At 45.8% G+C, this 21622-nt stretch overlaps 2 protein-coding genes across 4 annotated transcripts; both read right to left on the reverse strand.

Annotated features, from left to right (window-relative positions):
* Window positions 1-958: 958 nt before the first annotated feature.
* On the reverse strand, window positions 959-3972 carry LOC112069618 (peroxiredoxin-like). Of its 3 annotated transcripts, none has more exons than XM_070438608.1 (4): window positions 3886-3972; window positions 1973-2074; window positions 1707-1837; window positions 959-1453 (listed from the first exon to the last, which is right to left on the reverse strand). In XM_070438608.1, exons 1-4 carry the CDS (start codon window positions 3918-3920, stop codon window positions 1368-1370), a joined length of 354 nt encoding a protein of 117 aa, XP_070294709.1. In that variant the 5' UTR covers window positions 3921-3972; the 3' UTR covers window positions 959-1367. The 3 variants fall into 3 exon arrangements, with proteins under 3 accessions (XP_070294709.1, XP_070294712.1, XP_070294711.1); XM_070438611.1 differs by lacking the exon at window positions 3886-3972 and adding an exon at window positions 3447-3538; XM_070438610.1 differs by lacking the exon at window positions 3886-3972 and adding an exon at window positions 3156-3433.
* Window positions 3973-10032: 6060 nt separating this feature from the next.
* On the reverse strand, window positions 10033-20643 carry LOC111981830 (riboflavin-binding protein). The gene is made up of 6 exons (XM_024136968.2): window positions 20499-20643; window positions 19320-19527; window positions 19062-19155; window positions 18754-18882; window positions 18528-18624; window positions 10033-11090 (listed from the first exon to the last, which is right to left on the reverse strand). Exons 2-6 carry the CDS (start codon window positions 19480-19482, stop codon window positions 10719-10721), a joined length of 855 nt encoding a protein of 284 aa, XP_023992736.1. The 5' UTR covers window positions 19483-19527; window positions 20499-20643; the 3' UTR covers window positions 10033-10718.
* Between the last annotated feature and the right edge of the window lie 979 nt (window positions 20644-21622).

Below are 21622 nucleotides of genomic sequence, written 5' to 3' on the forward strand. Positions count from 1 at the left end.
AAGAAGCATTTTGGTCATAACAAGTGGGGTCATTCAAAAATAGAGAATGTTTATAATATATTATAATATAAAAACTTTAAAACGGCAACTACACTTCCTGATCTGGCCTCGTTTTAGATTAGGTTAATTAAGAAATGCTAGCGGCCATGACTGAATTCAAAATATGAGTTGATATCAGGGTGTGGTTTCATGTGGGTGTCTTGTGTGTGTGTGTTCGCAGGTGGGAAGAGTTAACCAAACTATTTAGCCAATTAGCTTCAGCCGACTGGTGTCCGACTGTGGCAAAGTTGGTTAGGGCAAGTTGGGGACTGTCAATAAATTACACAATGTAAATGGAAATATTTTCATGTTGTACAACTTTTAGTTCTCATCATGCTTTACATTTTTGTATTATAATTTATAGTTGGTTGGAGGTGTTGAAGTCATTGAAATTTGCAGCTATTGGAATTTTATCATATTGTCCCATGTACATTGTGTAATTTAGCAATGGTCCCTAACTAGCCCCATTGGTACAGTAGATCCAAAGTCAACCCAAGCACAGYCATTACAATCGGGTCACATGCTGCTGCACTCCGAATGAATGATTACTTGTGTGCTGCCAGCTGTGGGCAGGATTGAAACAAACCCAACCTTAATTTACATTGTGATGCAGTCATGACCACAAGTCCCACAAAACTCCTACAAAACCAATGTGTTCCAGAAAAACAGGGACATTGCTTGTTGAATGTGTGCATAGCACCATCTAGTGGTTAGTAACTAAAGCTTACTATTAACTCTATACCAGTGTTAATGTCATACTCCAATAGAAAAYTACTGAATTAAACACTTGGTTTTAAACTATATTTTCTTTAAAAAGGCAAAAGCAACTTCCAAATGCCTCACTACAAAACTAGAGAAATATTTAGCTATAAATTCTGTTTTTTTATTAACATTCAAGTTCWTSAACAAAATACTCACATGGCACTGTTTGAATTGTAATCAAATCAAATCAAATGATATTTGTCACATGCACCGAATACAACAGGTGTAGGTAGACCTTACAGTGAAATGCTTAATTACAAGCCCTTAACCAACAATGCAGTTWAAAAAAAAAAAGTGTTAAGTAAAAATTAGATAATTTAAAAATAAAAAAATCACTAGAGAACAGCAGTAAAATAAGCCCCATGATGGAATCAACATCAAGCCTAATACACAAATAATATATAATTTTCAAGAAATCTCACAAAACACATCCCCACTGACAGTGTAGTTTACACAGAATCAATGCGATCAGCAGACTCAGTCAGTCAGCGATCCAGCTAACAACAGTAAGTGCTCAGTTAGTACCCTGTATAGACGTAGCACCTCTAAGYAGGTGTGTGGATGGATCAGTTCTGTTTGGAGAAAAACTCCTTGCTCTTCTGGACGTCTGGGACGATGGTGTCTCTCCCTGGTCTCCATCCTGCTGGGCACACTGTAAAGAGAAACAACAAGTCACACATCTACCCTGTGAACATACAGTGTATATCATTTGCTCACTAAATACACTGTATATTCTAATAAGAATGGGAACTGAGCTGAAGAGGGGCTAGAGGTCAAGTAGCACTAGAGTGCATACAATGGAGGTCTATTGGTGCCTAACAATATGAGTCTCCTGCCATGTCCTGAGATGTCTGCACATCCTACTCTAAATCCCCAACCTGCTCTCTGTCCCCTCCTCCTCTCACCTTCTCCAAACTTGTCAGTGTGCTGGAAGGCCTGCACCAGGTGCTGTGTCTCATCCACAGAGCACCCCACTGGCAGGTCGTTGATGGGGATCTGCCTCAGGATGCCCTTGTCATCAATCCCAAACAGACCTCTGGACAGTTTGGAGGAAGGTTAGGACAGGTTTAGGGCTGAGCACTGTATAAAGGTCAGTAAATGGGAAGCTGTGAGTGAGTGAGAGAGAGAGAGAATAGGATTATAAGACTTGTCCCAGAGCTTGGTAACAGACCTGTAGGCTATGCCCTCATCCCTGGAGATGGCCTGGGCGGGGTCAGCCAGCAGAGGGATCTTCATGGGGCCCAGACCTCTGTGTTTCCTCTCTGTGTTGATCCTGCACAGGAGGGGGAGAGAGAGACCCGGACGACGCATGAAACATGAACTTCAGATGTGAGTTTGGTAGAGTTAAAGCTAGTATTAAACATTAAACTYTTCTTCTATCAATCTACTGCATTCCAAACATTGTAAGATAAAACGTGTAGTCTACAATAGCCTAATAAACATAACAAAACCACTTGGTGGCGGATACCAAAGCGTCCCTTACTGGACCGAGAGCAAAGCCGATACTGTACGGCACGTATATCGGATAGCCAGCGACGTCCACCCCGAGTCCTGTCACCTCAATGCAGTTCACCACAGCCAACAACCAAACTAACTTAGTGTCACGTTCCTGACCTGTTTTCTGTTGTTTTTGTATGTGTTAGTCGGTCAGGGTGAGTGTGTGTGGGCATTCTATGTTATGTTTTCTATGTTGTTTTAGGGTGACCTGATATGGTTCTCAATTAGAGGCAGGTGGTTTTCATCTCCTCTGATTGAGAACCATATTAAGGTAGGTGTTTCACATTGTTTGTTGTGGGTGGTTGTTTCCTGTTCTGTATGCACCCACACGGGACTGTTTCGTGTTTTCGGTCGTTTGTTGTAGTCTGTTCCTGTTTCATGCGTTCTTCGGTTTTATGCAAGTTCTTATGTTTCAGGTCAGTCTACGTCGTTTGTTGTTTTGTAAATTCTTTCAAGTATATTTTCGTGTTCGTTTTTGTCCTTGTTTAATAAATATCATGTCTAATTACAACGCTGCATTTTGGTCATCTGATCCTTCTCTCCTCTCCTCGTCTGAGGAGGAGGACGAGGAAGAAGACGTTACACTTTAGGCTGTCTGATCTATTACCCCTCTCTACAGTGTAGCCTACTCTACCTAGTCTGTCAGCAGTTTGATAGTGTCAGTTTGACTGTCAGTAGAGTGTAGAGGTACATATGCTATTGCTACTTTCTTAGGTCACTGCCATACAAGTAAGAAGAAATAGTACAGGTGTCTGAGTTTGTGTCAAAGAAAGTGCACAATCAAGTGGCAACAGATAGACTAGGCCCTTACTGCTGTCAGAACACAGACATAGTAATAGAGATGATCAACAACTGACCAGTAACTAAAAGCTGATGAGATGCAAATCCCGCGAGAATAGGCTTTCTCAGTTTTCTGGATGTGAAGAATTTGATTGACGTTATCAATCGTGGAAAATGTATATCACAGAGTTTCTAAACCCAGAGACACAACATCGCGAGACTTCCGGGAAAATGACCAAGCAGACTAGGCCGGGGTTTGAGATGTCAATGAGAAAACTGAAACGTTCTTCTTTAGCTGTTAATTTTCTAAATATGAAGGTACAACCTAGATTCGAGCCAATGTCTTAAGTAGTTTAACATATTATTACCTGAACTTCGTGAAAGTGTCAAACTGACACGTTTACATTTTCGTCAAAAACAACTTTATACCCAAGGTGTGCCTTTGAATTGACGGCATGCACATGCGCAGTTCGGCGTGAGAAGACCGTTAGACCCGATGACGTATTTCTGCGCATGAGCTTAGCTAGCAAACGTCGCCATGACATCGCCTACAAAAGCGTGATCGGGATTTCTATTGGAAAATCAGTTTCTGCCTATCTTCCTACTAGGCTACTGTTTTTTGGGGTGATATGCCGCACTCACATCCTAATCGGAACTAGGAAACTCGGAAATGTCAGACATGCTGATTCGTTGAACGAAGCACTTGTATAACTACAACTACACTGAACAAAAATATGAGTGCAACGTTTAAAGTGTTGGTCCCATGATTCATTAGCTGAAATAGAAAATATCAGAACACGTCCATACCGCACAAACAGCTTATTTCTCAAAAACGTCAACATTTGTTTACATCCCTGTTAGCGAGAATTTCTCATTTGCCAAGATCAGATGAGAACTATTTCTGTCTGTAATAAAACCCTTTTGTGGGGAAAAACTAATTATGATTGGCTGGGCCTGACTCCCCAGTGMGTGYGCCTMGCTGCCAAGTGGGTGGGCWTATGCCCTCCAAGCAGTGGTGGAACAGTACCCAATTGTCATTGGTCAGAGGCAATGATCAGAGGCAATAGGGATGACCAGGGATGACCAGCAACTCGCCCAAGCCTTCCTCATTTCTCCTTTTCCCAAATCCAGTCAGCTGATGTTCTGAAAGAGCTGCAAAAWCTGMACCCCTACAAATCAGCCGGGCTAGACAATCTGGACCCTCTCTTTCTAAACTCATCTGCCGAAATTGTTGCAACCCCTATTACTAGCCTGTTCAACCTCTCTTTCGTGTCGTCTGAGATTCCCAAAGATTGGAAAGCAGCTGCGGTCATCCCCCTCTTCAAAGGGGGGGACACTCTTGACCCAAACTGCTACAGACCTATATKTATCCTACCCTGCCTTTCTAAGGTCTTCGAAAGCCAAGTCAACAAACAGATTACCGACCATTTCAAATCCCACCATACCTTCTCGCTATGCCATCTGGTTTCAGAGCTGGTCATGGGTGCACCTCAGCCATGCGCTCAAGGTCCCTAAACGATATCCTAACCGCCATCGATAAGAAAACAATCTGTGCAGCCGTATTCATTGACTGGCCAAGGCTTTACTCGTTTTCTGACTCGAAAGTTTGCTCAATATTGCCCTCACCTGGTTCACCAACTACTTATCTGATAGAGTTCAGTGTGTCAAATCGGAGGCCGGTTGTCCCGGGCTCTGGCAGTGCTCTATGGGGGTGCCACAGGGTTCAATTCTGTGGACCGACTCTCTTCTGTATACATCCAATGATGCGCTCTTGCTCTGCTTGGTGAGTCTGATCCCACCTCTAGCAGACGACACCCATTCTTGTTATAGCTTCTGGCCCTTCTTTGGACACTGTGTTTAACAACCCCCTCCAGACGAGCTTCAATGCCCATACAAACTCTCCTTCCATGGCCCTCCAATGCTTCTTAAATACAAGTAAACTAAATGCATGCTCTTCAACCGATCGCTGCTGCACCTGCCCGCCCGTCCAACATCAAACTACTCCTGGACGGTCTGACTTAGAATATGTGGACAACTACAAATAACCTTAGGTGTCTGGTTAGACCTGTAAACTCTCCTTCAGACTCACATCAAACATCTCCATCCAAGTTAAATCTTGAATTGGCTTACTATTATTTCGGCAACAAAGCATCCTTCACTCATGCTGCCCAACATACCCTTGTAAAACTGACTATCCTTACCAGATCCTACTTCGGGCGATGTTCATTACAAAATAGCCTCCAATAACCGTACTCAATAAATTGGATGCAGTCTATACAGTGCCATCGCGTTTGTCAACGAAAAGGCCCCATTATACTACCCACCACTGCGACCTGTACGCTCTCGTTGTCCTGGCCCTCACTTCATACCTGTCGCCAAACCCACTGGCTCCAGGTCATCTACAAGACCCTGCTAGGTAAAGTCCCCCCTTATCTCAGTTCGCTGGTCACCATAGCAGCACCCACCTGTAGCACGCGCTCCAGCAGGTTTATCTCTCTGGTCACCCCCAAAACCAATTCTTCCTTTGGCCGCCTCTCATTCCAGTTCTCTGCTGCCAATGACTGAAACGAATAACAAAAATCTCTGAAACTGGAAACACTTATCTCCCTCACTAGCTTTAAGCACCAGCTGTCAGAGCAGCTCACAGATTACTGCACCTGTACATAGCCCATCTATAATTTAGCCCAAATAACTACATCTCCCCCTACTGTATTTATTTATTTATTTTGCTCCTTTGCACCCCATTATTTCTATCTCTACTTTGCACATTCTTCCACTGCAAATCTACCATTCCAGTGTTTAACTTGCTATATTGTATTTACTTCGCTACCATGGCCTTTTTTTTGCCTTTACCTCCCTTATCTCACCTCATTTGCTCACATTGTATATAGACTTATTTTTCTACTGTATTATTGACTGTATGTTTGTTTTACTCCATGTGTAACTCTGTGTTGTTGTATGTGTCAAACTGCTTTGCTTTATCTTGGCCAGGTCGCAATTGTAAATGAGAACTTGTTCTCAACTTGCCTACCTGGTTATAATAAAGGTGAAATAAATAAATAAATAAAATAAAATATGTGCATGAATTTGACAATTTRCCCGTCCTGCTAGGATTCAAAATGTAATGAGTACTGTTAGGTGTCAGAGAAAATGTATGGAGTAAAAAGTACATTATTTTCGTTTGGAATGTAGTGAAGTAAAAGTAAAAGTWGTCAAAAATATGAATAATAAAGTAAAGTACAGATACCCCAACAAAAACTACTTAAGCAGTACTTTAAAGTATTTTTACTTAAGTACTTTACACCACTGCCTCCAAGGTCCACCCATGGCTGCCCAGTCATGTGAAATCCATAGATAGGGCCTAATGATAGTATTTCAATTGATTTTAACTCTGTAAAATCCTTACAATTGCTGCATGTTGTGTTTATATTTTTGTTAAGTATAGTTCACATTTCAGAAAAATTTCTGAGTTTCCTAGTTCCCGACCAGCAAGTGAACATGCCATTTCATGTATAACTGTAGACCGGGATGTGCACCCATCAAGGATTCATGCTTCGAACACACCGACAGTGTCATTGCATTTTGGTACACCAGAATTCATCAAATCAAATCGAACTTTATTTGTCACATGTGCCGAATWCAACAAGTGTAGACTTTACCGTGAAACGCTTACTTACAAGCCCTTAACCAACAGAAAATATTTACCAAGTAGACTAAAATAAAAAGTAATAATAAAAAAGTAACACAATAAGAATAACAATAATGAGGTTATATACAGGGGGCACCAGCACTGAGTCAGTGTGCGGGGTACTGGTTATTTGTACATGTGAATGGGGGGGTCAATGTAAATTGTCTGGTGMCGACAATTACATTAATTTCCAATGAAACGCTGCCTTTGCCTTGCAGCATTGCGTTGCAGAGGCAGTTGCAGTGCGTTCGGTGTGGTGCATATGCTGGATTTATCGAACGTATGCGTCAAACTGTATGCGTTGACAGAAATGGTTGCAGAAGGTGAATGTTGAACTTTTGTTGCATACATATCCAGATGATGTTGTTAACTATTTTGCGAATTTCGCTGTCTGTGTGTTCGAAGCGTCAGAAAGACTGCCATCCGATTTTTGTTTACTCAGTGCGGTTCGCTTATTATGTTGTGTAGTGTGAATACTCCAAAGGAACTCAAAGGAAGCYAACCGAACTCGTTGGTCTGAGTTCAGGTTCGCTTAAATTTCCAGTCCTGTTCCCATTTTTTAGGACAATGTGAACACAAAGCTCCCCAGGTTCGCTTGACATACACTAGACTACTGGACCACCGATTCCCCTGACATAACCAATCATATTGATGCCAGAAAGACAGAAGATGATGATGTGCAGGTTCGCAGAAAAAACGTGCTATTTTTCGATGTTGATTAGCGATTGTCGAGAACGCACAGAAATTCCAAAATATGTGTCTTTTTTAGTTCAGATTATTTGTTTTCAATAGCGTATGTGATCTATAGACATAAGCCGTTTATTCGATTGTGTTGTTTGAGTAGTGTGAGAAGACCACAACATTGGTGAGAATCAGAACATAGGGTACAAAATAAATTCTAGCTCTTAAATGCATACTTTGGGATTTTGGTCAAATTAACTCGTGGATACCATTTTTATGCCTCCGTGTCCAGTATAAAGGAAGTTATAAGAGGTTGTTTCGCGAGCCAACGCTAACTAGCGTAAGCARAATGACTGTAGGTCTATGGGTATCTGCTAACGTGCAGTAACCTATATTGGGTGTACAATTTTCAATTACAGCACTATTTAATCTGCAGTTATTATTATGTTATTTATTCTGTTACCAATAATATTTAGATGTTAATAGTGTCTTCTGATTACAGTTATTATGTCTCATCTTTGAACTTTTAGGACAGACACTTCAAAATTTATTTTTTGACTCTATTTTGTTGTTGCCATTTATGAATGCGTAATTCAACGTGTTTCTATGGGCTATAGTAGTAAAGGCCAAATTCAACATAAAATTCTAAATCAAATATCAAATAGCTAAATGATCCATGGTATCAGCGGCTTAGACCTTTAAGAAATAAAGCATAGACAGGCCTAAGGATTTTGAACAGTGATTTGACAAGCAATGTATTCTACTGCTGGAGTTCAATGACACTGCCCCTTGACAATATTTTTAATAAAGCGCACAGGAAAAAAACAGGCCTGTCAGAGCCTACTGTGTGTGTGTGTGTGTGTGTGTGTACGCTCATACGCTGTTTAAAATGATATAGAGCTACAGGTAAGTGGCTTTGGGCCACCACGAGCCAGAGCAGCTTCAATGCACCTTGGCATAGATTCTACAAGTGTCTGGAACTCAAGTGGAGGGATGCAACACCATTCTTCCACGAGAAAGTCCATCATTTGGTGTTTTGTTGATGGTGGTGGAAAACGCTGTCTCAGGCACCACTCCATAATCTCCCATAACTGTTCAATTTGGGATGAGGTCTGTTGACTGAGAAGGCCATGGCATATAGTTTACATCATTTTCATGCTCATCAAACCATTCATTGACTACACGTGCCCTGTGGATAGGGGCATTGTCATCCTATAGGGGCATAGCTATGCTAGCCAAAATAATGACCTGCCCAGAATGATGGGATGTTAAATGCTTAATTAACTCAGGAACCACACCTGTGTGGAAGTATCTGCTTTCAATATCCTTTGAATCCCTCATTTACTCAAGTGTTTCCATTATTTTGGCAGTTGCTTGTACATATTTATAATATCCCCGTAATGTACTGTACATGGGCAGAAACATTATCTATCAACCCTAGGAATTATACAGAAGAAGGGAGGGATGGAGAGTGTGCCTTGATAATATGCAGGAGAATTGGAGAGGGTGGAGCAGGCTGTGTTTTGCTGTCTATACTTTAGGCAGGAGAATTGAAGAGGGTGGAGCAGGCTGCAATTGCACACACACACACACACACACACACACACGCATGCATGCAGGCACATATGCACACACGCACGTATGCACGCGCGCGCACACACACTCTCATACTACTAATTTGAGTGGCACAAAAACAACCATATTGATGGCTTTAACTTCTGATGTGGCGCCATTTGTAATTTGAACAATACATATACTATTTTTATTCACTCCCATAATCAAACTGTCAAGCTGTCTGCCTGCTTGAGCTGGACTGGTGAGAACGTCAGAGGTGGACTGACCCTGCGGCCATGTTGGGTGATGACATCATCCTTGGAATACACAGTGTTCTTATCCTGAGGTGACAGGTCAAACGGTTGGACAGTGCTGCATATGGAGAACACAGAACACATATTTGCTATGTATTTTGATCTGGCAATGGCTCTAATAACAACACAATAGAAAATACCAATGGAATGATTTTGAAATCCAGTGTTTATTGAGGATATCAAGAAACAAAAGAACACCAAATAGGTATTCATGTCACACTCAGACAAACAGGTTCCCTTTTGGTCCTCCATTCTATAGACATTCTATAGAGTTTGGCTCTAATTCTACTTCACAGCATCTTGAATGACATTGCCTGAATAGAGTTCCGATGCATTATCAAACTAACACAAAAGCCTTACTGGCATGAGTCATGTTTCTACATCAGCAGTCTAAGTCTGTCCTTTGCGCAGATTCTCTTTCTGAAATTCAAGACTTCCTCCAGCTATAAAGAAATCTTCATCATTTTTACAGCTGACTCCTATGGTTGCAGGATGGCAACCACTCTAATGATGTGGCTGTGCACCACCATCACAAACACCCTACCTCCCTCCTCCACTATCAAACATTTCATGACATGAAAACAGTAGTACATTACGTTATATCACGATAGTAAAATATGCCAAGCGTGTTGACAGTTCTACAGGTATGTCTAAAAAAGGTGTTTAGGATTGAGGAATAGAGGAATTTTGGACGCTTCAGTATGGATACGTATATCTCCTGTATGCCTAGTCTGATGGCAAAGTTACACAATACAGTTTAGAAACTACTGCAGTCTACTGATGAGTAAATACAACTCTGCAGTATGATATGCACCGAGGCAGTCCCAGGCGCCTCACAAGATGATAGATATTTTCATTTGTAGGCCTACTAATGTAGCTGCAAGACTACATATGTTTATAATGAGCATACATGCCAAACATTGATGGCGATCATGAATGGTGTCACCTGTTTTAGCAACTACTTTACTTTATTACATTTACTTTTACAGGGACAGTGGACATTAATCAACATTATTACTGTATAAAAGTTTTAGTCAGCCGGCTAATTTTCAACTGCAGTCCCTGGGCCAAGTACCATGTAACAACAGACTGTAATACAACATGATGTCATACACTTTGATGTTAGCTGTTGATTGTTTTACCTTTCAGAATAATGTTACGGTCAATGTCACTATTCGTACATTATTTACACAGTGTTGAAGGCATGTCATGTCATAATGATTTCTATGTTTGGTATTACATCAAAATATGGAGCGTCTCTAAGCAACATTTGATTGATGGGTTATAATGGTGTGTCATGAGAGGTACAGTATGTGAGGTAAGGTTAGTTATAGGAGCAAGATATGACAACCCCAGCTTGGGGACAGTGCTACAGATTCAGAGATCAGATTATGTCAGTTCATCTACAGCCCACTCCCACTACCCTCCACATCATCCACCACGACCGAGCGTTTCCGCATCACAATGTTGCCGTTGCTRCTCCGCGCCTGCGGGGGCAGTGTMGCAGGCTTGGTCTGGGGCTGRGTGTGGCASGGGGCACGGTACTGAGGCAAGCCACTCTTGGTGGTGTCCAGCTCCTCTGGGTCTTCCTCCAGGGCCCTGAGGGCAGCGATCACCTCCCTGTCCGAGGGGCTGAGGGTCAGGCATCCACAGGGACGTCCACCATTACCATTGCTAATACTCTCACCCCCCTCCCGTTCCTCCTCCTCATCCTCCACTGTCATGAAGGCGTCCCCCCACAGGCTCTCACACAGGTCCCGGCCGTGCTGGTACATCTGTGGTAGCAAAGAGCAAATCATTGGAGATGTAGTTTGACATTAGATTCAATATGACCCTTATTTTTTCTGTGTGTTGCAAAGTATACCTCTGATTAAGGCACTCGTTTAAATTGGGACTTTTGATTACACAAAGATGTACCTTTTTTGAAAAAACAAAACAAAGCCTTTGCCAGGCAGCAGCTGCCACTCCCACCCCTCTCTCTCCCATCCATTAGTGCCCTCATCATACAGAGAAAGGCTTTTAGAGACACGGGGAGCAGCACACTTCTGCTCATCTGTCATCTAAAAGCCAGCTGATAGAGAGAAATAAATATGTTTTCKCCTTCACTTTAATCCAAATTCAGGTTTTAGGGCCAAAAAAAACATAATTAAGTCTACATTTCTCAGAAAAGCTTGATATTGGAAAAGCTTATTAGTAGAATGGTAGTGACACCATGGGTCTACACATTTACAGATGTAGGATCTTAATTGGATCACTCTTTGTTGCTGAGAYTTTTCCTGTACCCCAAGCAATGCAGATGAGCTTTGTTATTTACATAAATTAACTGAAAACCCAATCTAACAGACAATTATATTAACAGTATGTCACGACTTCTACAGAAGGTGGCTCCTCTTCCTGTTCGGGTGGCGCTCGGCGGTCGTCGTCACCGGCCTACTAGCTGCCATCGATCCCTTTTCCCTTTTCTGTTGGTTTTGTCTGATTTGTTTCACCTGTTTCTTGGAATCCCTGCCGTCTCCTCCATTGCCTCGTCTCACTACGGCCCTACAGAACTGCGGGGCTCCATTTACCACATCTTCCGGCCTACGGGGGCCGGGGACATAGTCTCTTGATCCGGGTCCCCATTCACGTCCCGAGTCATGTGCGAGAGGCTGTTATGGAGCCGTCTTGGGGTTCGGTTAGCTTGACCCGGTATCATCGTCCGAGAGTAATGGGACAGGTTGGAAGACGTGAAACCAGGAGTGGAGTATTTTGACGCGCTCGTCTTGCCCAGAGACCCGGCCAGGGGAGTGGTCAAGGGTAACGTACCATGGGCGGAGTTGGCCCAGAACTCAAATCCCATTCTCCCCCACAACACACGTCCACACAATGTAATCCATAATATAATAGCGTGTGGCTACCAGCCGTCCTGGCGGGCCGTGGCAATAGAGTCAGGACCGAAGCTCTGCGGTGGAGGAGTGGGTGCAGCTTTCCAAAGGAGACCTGGAGGGCCGTCAGGAATCCCCTCAACAAGCAGGTGGCCGAGTGAGGGGACCTGCAGTGAGCCCCGTTCGTACCGGGGCAGGGTCTGGACTCTCGAACAAAACAACACAAACCTATCCCCTACGCTGCACCTGCCGGAGCATGGAGCGCGCAGTGATGTGGGGCCATCAAACACGGGAGCGATAAACCGAGGTTGTGTTATAGATTTACAACTCCTTCCTATTATCAGTATTACCCCTCTTTCCATGTGTCCTCTTCTTAGCCGCACCGTCTTGCTAGTCTGGTCCCTGGCAGAACAGAAGCTGCAAGCGTGCGGAGGTCCCTCTGCCCCTACATGGACATCGACGGAGGCCTCGTAACAGTAGTGCATTCTGACTCGAGACGGCGGTGAGGGCCTGCCATACCTCGTGACTGGGGAGGGTACGCTCGGAGGAGAGGTGCTGAACGTACCCGGTGGGGACATATTGGATCGTCACGCTGAGGGATTTCCGCATCGCCTCATTCCGGATCGCCTGCCTGCGCCCCCGGGTCGTCTCCTCTCAGGCCGGGGTCGGCGCACTCGGAGCCGCCGCGGTCAAGCGGGGAGGAGACGTCACACGCACTTCACCCGGTACCGGAGGAGGAGGCTCCTCCTGCACCAGCTGTGGTTGGAGAGGACACACGGTCGACTGGTGCTGGAGGAGTCCCTCTGGGAGTCGAGAGGGCAGGCAGAACACTTCTCGGTCACCCCAGGTGAGTCAGCATCAAACTCACCCAGAGCCSCCTGTTGGTCACATGTTTGTATAAATTATTTTCCTTGATTTTTCTCCCTCTTCCCAGCATAAGGCACTAGTCGATTCAGGTGCAGCTGGGAACTTTATGGATCGCGGACTCGCCCTCAAGTTGGGAGTTTCCATTGGTGCCACGTCGGTGGAGAGTCCAGACCAGGTGTCCACTGTGCGCATTCCCACTGAGTATGCCGATTTGGCTATCGCCTTCTGTAAGAAGAAGGCGACTAAATTACCACCTCATCGACAGGGGGATTGTGCGATAAACCTCCAGGTTAACGCTGCGCTTCCCAGGAGTCACGTGTACCCATTGTCCCAGGAGGAGACGTTGGCTATGGAGACATATTGGCACACCCGGACCCCTCTTTAGCGTTCAGAGTGGAGGTGGACGCGTCCAAGGCTGGGGTGGGTGCCATGCTATCACAGCGTTCGGGTACACCACCGAAACTCCGCCCCTGCGCTTTCTTTTCGAAGAAGCTCGGTCCGGCGGAGGGTAACTATGATGTGGGGGACCGGGAGTTGTTGGCTGTGGTAAAGGCCCTGAAGGTGTGGAGACACTGGCTTCAGGGGGCTAAGCACCCTTTTCTCATCTGGACTGACCACCGGAATCTGGAGTATATCCGGGCAGCTAGGAGACTGAATCCGCGTCAGGCAAGTTGGGKCATGTTCTTCACCCGATTTAGGTTCACCATCTCGTATAGACCAGGCTCCCTGAACACTAASGCCGACGCGCTGTCCCGTCTCTATGACACGGAGGATCGGCCCATCGATCCTACTSCCATCCTTCCAGCATCTAGGCTGGTGGCACCGGTGGTATGGGAGGTGGACACGGACATTGAGCGGGCGTTACGGGTGGAACCTGCGCCTCCACAATGTCCTACTGGTCGTGCGTACGTGCCGCTTGGTGTTCGTGATCAATTGATTCGGTGGGCGCACACACTACCCTCTTCGGGTCATCCTGGTGTGGCGAGGACAGTGCGGGGTCTTAGGGGGAAGTACTGGTGGCCCACCTTGGCTAGGGGCGTGAGGTTCTATGTCTCTTCCTGTTCAGTGTGCGCCCAGAGTAAGGCTCCTAGGCACCTTCCTAGAGGGAAGTTACAGCCCCTCCCCGTTCCACAACGGCCGTGGTCTCACCTGTCGGTGGACTTCCTTACCGATCTTCCCCCGTCTCAGGGGAACACCACGGTTCTGGTTGTTGTGGATCGGTTTTCTAAGTCCTGCACGTCTGCCTCCCATTGCCCGGTCTCCCTACGGCCCACTACAGACTGCGGAGGCTCTATTTACCCACATCTTCCGGCACTACGGGTGCCGGGACATCGTCTCTGATCCGGGGTCCCCAATTCACGTCGAGTGTGGAGGGCGTTTATGGAGCGTCTGGGGTCTCGGTTAGCTTGACCTCTGGTTATCATCCCGAGAGTAATGGCAGGTGGAGAGAGTGAACCAGGAGGTGGGGGTAGTTTCTGCGGTCGTATTGCCAGGACCGGCCAGGGGAGTGGTCAAGGTACGTACCATGGGCGGAGTTGGCCCAGAACTCACTCGCCACTCCTCCACGAACATGTCTCCCAATTCCAATGGTGTTGGGCTACCAGCCGGTCCTGGCCGCCGTGGCATGCAGAGTCAGACCGAAGCTCTGCGGTGGAGGAGTGGGTCAGCCCAAAGGAGCCTGGAGGGCCGTCAGGAATCCCTCAAGCAAGCAGTGGACCGCAGTGAGGTGGACCGCAGTGAGGCCCCGTGTTCGTACCGGGGACAGGTCTGGCTCTAGACCCGAAACCTACCCCTACCGCTTGCCCTGCCGAAGCTGGGCACGCAGTGTGTGGGGCCTCAAATCACTGAGGAGGATAAAACGAGGTGTGTTATAGATTACAAACTCCCTTTCCTATTATCAGTATTAAACCCCTCGTTTCATGTGTCCTCTTCAGCCGGTGTAGCTGGCCCTGCAAGAAGTGAGGTGCCGGAGGTCCCTCTGCCCCCTCCTGGACATCGAGGGTCCCCGTCGTACACAGTACGTGCTATTCTGACTCGAGACGGCGGGGAGAGGGGCCTGCCATACCTCGTGGACCTGAGGGTACGGTCCGGAGGAGAGGTGCTGGTACCGTGGGGACATATTGGATCCGTCACTGCTGAGGGATTTCCATCGCCTCCATCCGGATCGCCCTGCGCCTCGCCCTACCGGGTCGTCCTCCAGGCCGGGCGCGGCGCACTGGCGGAGCCGCCGCGCGTCGGGGGGGGAGGGGTACTGTCCACGACTTCTACCGAAGGTGGCTCCTCTTCCTGTTCGGGTGGTGCTCGCGGTCGTCGTCACCGGCCTACTAGCTCCATCGATCCCTTTTCCCTTTCTTGTTGGTTTTGTCTGATTTCTGTTTCACCTGTTTCTTGTTTAGATTTGAGGTGGGCTATTTAAGCCGGTAGGCCCGCCTGCTCTTTGGCAGCTGATTATTTTCCCACTGTGTTGACGTGTGTAGTGCGTGTTGTTTAGTTATCTGGTTTGGGCATTGTTTGATTACGCCCAGTTTCGGGGAGGAGGCTACTTTCCCTGTGCGATTAAAGCGCTATTCTGAACTTTCTGCCTCCTGCACCTGACCCGCCTAGTGTGTTCACACAGTATACACTTTTCATGTAGCCTACTTTTGGACCCTCTCCTCTCTCCTCTCTCCCCCTCCCTCTCTCCTCCTCCTCTCCCCTCTCTCTCTCCCCCTCTCCTCTCTCCCTCCCTCCCTCCCCCTCTCCATCTCGCCTCTCTCCTCCCTCTCTCCTCTCTCCTCTCCCCCTCTCCTCTCTCCTCTCTCCCCCTCTCTCATCCTGTCAGTCTGAGGATTAAGGAGTGAATGAGTCACCCAGAACATTTAGGAAGCACTGCTCATATTCACTGTTTATTAGAAGGATAAGCGCTGTTGCTGTGCAGCAGATAGCTTACTAAGCTGGTCTTATTACTAGCCTCCTCTCCCTGGGGCGGCCCATGGTCATGTGCCTAACCCTAGTGCCTAACCCTAACCTTACATTTGTTTTCATTAATTTTTACAATATAGAAAATATTTACTTTTGCCGTTGGCTGGATCTAGAGGAAATCGCTCATTCTGCCTTAAGGATAAGATTCATCCCAAAAACTGTCAACCTGCTGTTATCGCAACACAGCGTGCCAGTCTGTGCTGTAGTGCAGAGTCACTGCCCACTTCAGACCCAGTGTTTGAGTGGAGAGGCGTGAAGAGAGTGTTGGTTTCCTTGTTGAATTGATGTTAAGAAAGCCCCAGCACATTGCGTGGCCAGGGAGGCGATGCGAAGGAGCCAACAATGACGAGGGAGAAAGGCCAGAGAGGAGCAGGGAGAAGGCCAGGGGGACGTTTTGATGGTTTGTACGTGGTGGTACAGTATTGTTGTGTGCCATGTACAAATAGTTTTTGTGTGCGTCTAGCTTATGTGTGAATGCAGTATGTGCATGTGTTTGTTTGTGTGTGTAGCCTATATGTGAGTACAGAATGTGCATGTGTTTGTTTGTGTTGGTGTGAGCCTATATGTGAGTACAGAATGTGCAGTCGGTTTTGTGTTGCTTGTGAGGCCTATATGTGAGTACGAATGTGCCATGTTGTTTGTTTGTGTGTGTGTGTACCCTATATGTGAGTACAGATGTGCCATGTGTTTGTTTGTTGTGTGTTGTGTAGCCTATATGTGAGTACACAATGTGCATGTGTTTGTTTGTGTGTGTGTGTAGCCTATATGTGAGTACACAATGTGCATGTGTTTGTTTGTGTGTGTGTGTGTAGCCTATATGTGAGTACACAATGTGCATGTGTTTGTTTGTGTGTATGTGTTTCCGTGTATATATTTGGGGACACTGTGCTGTGTACAGTGGCCCTGAGGCAGACTGAAGCATTGTCAGCTCGATTAGGGAGGACATGTGAATGGGTGAGGTGCAGTTAGCTTCACAATTCCTTTGTCTGATGAGGAATCAAACGGAACATTCCAGTCTAACCTACAAACTGTTTACCTCAGACTATGTTAAAATAATTGTTTTTTGAACAGCTGACGATCATTAAAAGAGCCGTCATTATAATGCCTGGACACAAATTGCTTCCAACCTCATTTGAGTTCCAAAGTCAGTTGCTCTTATGCAAAGGGTCAAACTAATGAATAGCATAAATCTGTGAAAATATTGTTATTGTGTAAACAATATTTCTATTAGATGTGAGTTGTTTTGTTCAAACATTCTGACTCCTCCTTATGGGGTCTTTTGGAGGTCTCTGTGTAGCAGGACCCTCATATTCAGAACAGCTTAACTTTAATTGAATGGCCTRACAATAATTACGTTTTTATTTGGTATATTTGTGGTTCCCTGACCTGCCTCTTCCACATAAACATACACACACTCCTGTCACCTCTCATCATCACATCCAACCACGGATTATGTGTGTGCGTGTGTGTGTCAGAGGGGGCTGGTGGGAGGAGCTATAGGCGGACGGGCTCACTGTAATGGCTGGAATGGAATCAATGGAACCGTTGTTTTTCCATGTGTTTGATGTGTTTGGTACCATTCCATTCATTCCAATACAGCCATTACAATGAGCACATCCCCATACATCTCCTCCCATCAGCCTCCTCTGGTGTGCGTGCATGTTTGTGTGTGACTGGGAGGTTCACAGTTGGTCCCAGCTGTGCACAAGCCCTGGGTCACTCTGCCTRTTTTTATATCCTCCTCTGTCCAGTGGAGCAGTACAGAGCAGAGCCCAGGGGCGGACTGGCCATCTGGCATTCTGAGCAAATGCCAGACAGGCTGGACCATTTTTTATCACAGTGGGCCTGTCTAACTTGGATTTTTTTGTGCAAAATCATCATTATCTGGCTAATAATGGGGGCCTCGAGGAAAGAAATGGGCCAATGTGGGTCCTCGAGGAAAGAAATGGGCCGGTGTGGGGGACTCGAGGAAAGAAATGGGCCGGTGTGGGGGCCTCGAGGAAAGAAATGGGCCGGTGTGGGGGCCTCGAGGAAAGAAATGGGCCGGTTTGGGGGCCTCAAAGAAAAAAATTGGCAGGTGTGGGGCCCTCAAGGGAAAAAATTTGCAGGTTTGTTAGAAATGCCAGGGCCGATTTCTGGTCCCAATCCGCCCCTGGCAGAGCCCCTCCTTTATTCCACTGAGCCAGGCTCTGTGTCCTTAACCCCTCACTGACCACTGAGACCAGCAGTACCAGTACAACTAACACTGACTCAGCTATACTACCATGATTCTTTGCTAACCTAGCCTTGCATGTCAGGCTTCTATATCTTCCTACAGCTCTATCATAAGAGACACAGCTGGAGAAAGAGACTAGGACGGTTCTTAACTTCCTCAAAGAAATGAATCATTGAGTCTAAATATCTCTTTTTGAAAAATATATTTTTAGCAAAGTTAAAACACAGCTCAACACAGCATTACAGCCAACTCAACATGGCTCCCTCCCATGAGACTGGCTGCTGCCCATTTAATCAACAGCCTACCTGCTGATACGGCACACAGTTCCCAGTGCAGTTCTGTCCTCTGGGGTCTCTGGCCCAGTTACGAGCACATGTCATGTCCATCCTGCAGGCCTCATACCTGAAGAAAAATGTTATGTTGCAATGACCAGATGACAGATCAACATTTGATACTGCTGGATGATGTGATTAGCGCAGAGCCTTCAGTACAGTTTAAATTGGGGACCCTAGATTATTGTAGTGAGCTCACCAGTCACGGCAGAAGCTGTGGCACAGTGGCACGGCCTGCATGGAGGACTGGAGGTGAGAGTGTGGCCAGCGTGCTGCATCAGGGGAACAACGGTAGAAACAGGTCACACGCTTCAGGAAGTCCTCACACCTGGACATAGAAATAGATGAGAGAGAGGGTGGACCACAGCATGTAACTCTCTCTTTGCTCCAGCAGTGCAATGCTTTTGTCTCTGTTGGCTATTGGCTATTGGCTTTGATGTGATAGATTGAAAATATTGGTTATATCAGCTAGTCATGATCAAAGGCCGCTGTAAAATGCAGACTTACTTCGGGCTCAGTTTCCCACACTTGTCCCAGGGGCTGTTCTTCTCACTGGTCATGGGATTAAGGTCCTGGATGTCAACCTCTGAACAACATGCATCTGATGAGAGAACAGATATGGATAGATTATGACCATGGGGAGACACATCATCTCATAGGAGGCTTGAGGATTTAGATAGTAAACTTCCAACAGCAGTTTTCTCTCTTTATCATGGTTTGAGGATGCATGTTGTTGTCTTTAAAAAGCACAGTGCTCTCACTCACTCTCAGCATAGATTGTGCACTCTTTCAGGTGAGGTTCCTGGCTGGGCGTGGCCTTCTGTCTACCGTCCTGTAGACACGCCCCCTCCAAACACAAAATGCGACCAATCAGGGTAGCCGCTAAATATGCACAGACCAACGGCAGGGAGTTTGACGTGATAGCCATTTCTTCAACCTGCGATACGTTCAGCTAGCCGGCTATAATCAGGACCTTGGACAGCGGAGCGGGAGACAAGCGGGTTCAGTGAACCATACAATATGAAGACCAGTTTTTTAAATAATGTGACATTTGAATGTTTSCCTATTGCCTATAGCACTAAAGAAAAMGTGTCCCTATTGCCTATAGCACTAAAGAGAATGTTTCCCTATTGCCTACAGCACTAAAGATAATGTTTCCCTATTGCCTACAGCACTAAAGAGAATGTTTCCCTATTGCCTATAGCACTAAAGATAATGTTTCCCTATTGCCTATAGCACTAAAGAGAATGTGTCCCTATTGCCTATAGCACTAAAGAGAATGTTTCCCTCAAAAAGGGAGTAAGATCAACCACCACTGATCAAAAACGGTCTAGTCTGTTCATAACATAGTTTGTATTCAATGACGTGCCATGGAGCATCTAGCCTAATTAAGGAGGTTCAAGGATTGGTGTGATGTATGACACAGCCTGTGAAATATTAAGCTATAGCCTATCTAGCCATTGGATAACGCTAGGCATGCATAACAATACCTGATTAAATCCTAAATGTGGTATTTTCTTATGAACTTCCGTTTAAGTATTTMATAGAAAATGAGTTACAGACATGTTTAACACATTTCAGAGTTTACTAATCGCTTTGTTAGATGTATAACAATGTAGGCTACTTATTGTAGGTCGTCTGTATGTAGACTACTTGAGATTATCAGCTACAAACCTACAAATGACTGACTTTCTTTCAGTAAAACGATGACCATGCCCGATAAACTAAACTATCAACTAATAATTTGACGAGAAAATAATTAATACTTGAACAAATGCAAAGATAGGCTACTGTAAAACCATGTTTGATTAGCTTTAAACAAAATAACGGGAATGACAAGATTTCACACCACAACATCCCAACTGCGTAGTTTGCWATCTGTGTCCATTTGTTTATTTTCCACTATCGACAAAAATACTTTACGCCTCGCCTGCCTTAGCCTACCTGTCGGTGGGAGAAACCGTTTTCCTATTGATTCTGCTTGGTCTTGTGCGACGTGTCTCCTCAGCTTTGGAATCGTCGTTGAATCAGCACCACTCTACGCAGCTCTTCCTCCTGGCTGACTGCTTGTTATGACCACTTCTTCCCAGGGGCAGCACGATAGTTTCTCACTGGTTTAACCGAAGGACATCTAAGCTCCTGGCCACCTCCCCCACCTCCTCCCCCGACCTCCCCTTGCTGGTAATCCATATTACACACACACACCACACACACACACCACACACACACACACACACACACACACACACACAACACACACCACACACACACCACACCACACACACCACACACACACACACACACACACACACACACACCACCACACAATAATAGATCATATACATTAGAAAGATATGTGTGAGGTATTCCCATCCAGTTATGTGTACCATGTAATATGAATGACATTTAAATGATTTGGGCCTGAGCATATTATGTCCAGGTAGTGTCATTCTGTATCAAACGTACTGTCATCTGTATCAAGCACCAGTTACTTGAAAAACACCAGGATATGGTTGTCAGTGGATTCATTCAAATTGATTTGGGTCCTATATGAACGTGTTGGGCGCAGCGTTGTCCTTGGTATAAGTGCATCGGCTCGTCAAGTGCTGAGTCACCTGTCCTCCCCTCCTCCCACAAACCCAGAGGTCAGGGCTTTGTGTGAAGGGGAGGTGAAGYATGAGATTTGATACTGTATGATATGCTGAGAGCATTGGAATACATCTCCCTGCTGACAACCATTGCCCCACAAATAACTTCAATCTGCCACTTGCAGCAAAATCTGCACTCCATTTTTTCCCCCCAATGAGGCATACATTTGTTTCAATGTTTGTTTTGATGTTTGGGCCTGTGTGACCTACTGTATGTTAGTGAAAATAGAGATCCAAACAGACACTTTGCCCAGTGCTCATCCTGTCCTGTTCTCTTGTCCTGTAATCTCTCTCCCCCTCAGACCCGGGGTGCCAACTAATCCCTGCCCCAGACTCCCTGTGTCGTCACTAGCCTTTTGGCCTCWTCACAGCAGATGGAGTTCCTTGTGGCCTAGATACGATTGCCTAAAAACAAGAACC

The sequence above is a fragment of the Salvelinus sp. IW2-2015 genome, unplaced genomic scaffold (assembly GCF_002910315.2).
Source record: "Salvelinus sp. IW2-2015 unplaced genomic scaffold, ASM291031v2 Un_scaffold1058, whole genome shotgun sequence".
Lineage (NCBI taxonomy): Eukaryota > Metazoa > Chordata > Actinopteri > Salmoniformes > Salmonidae > Salvelinus > Salvelinus sp. IW2-2015.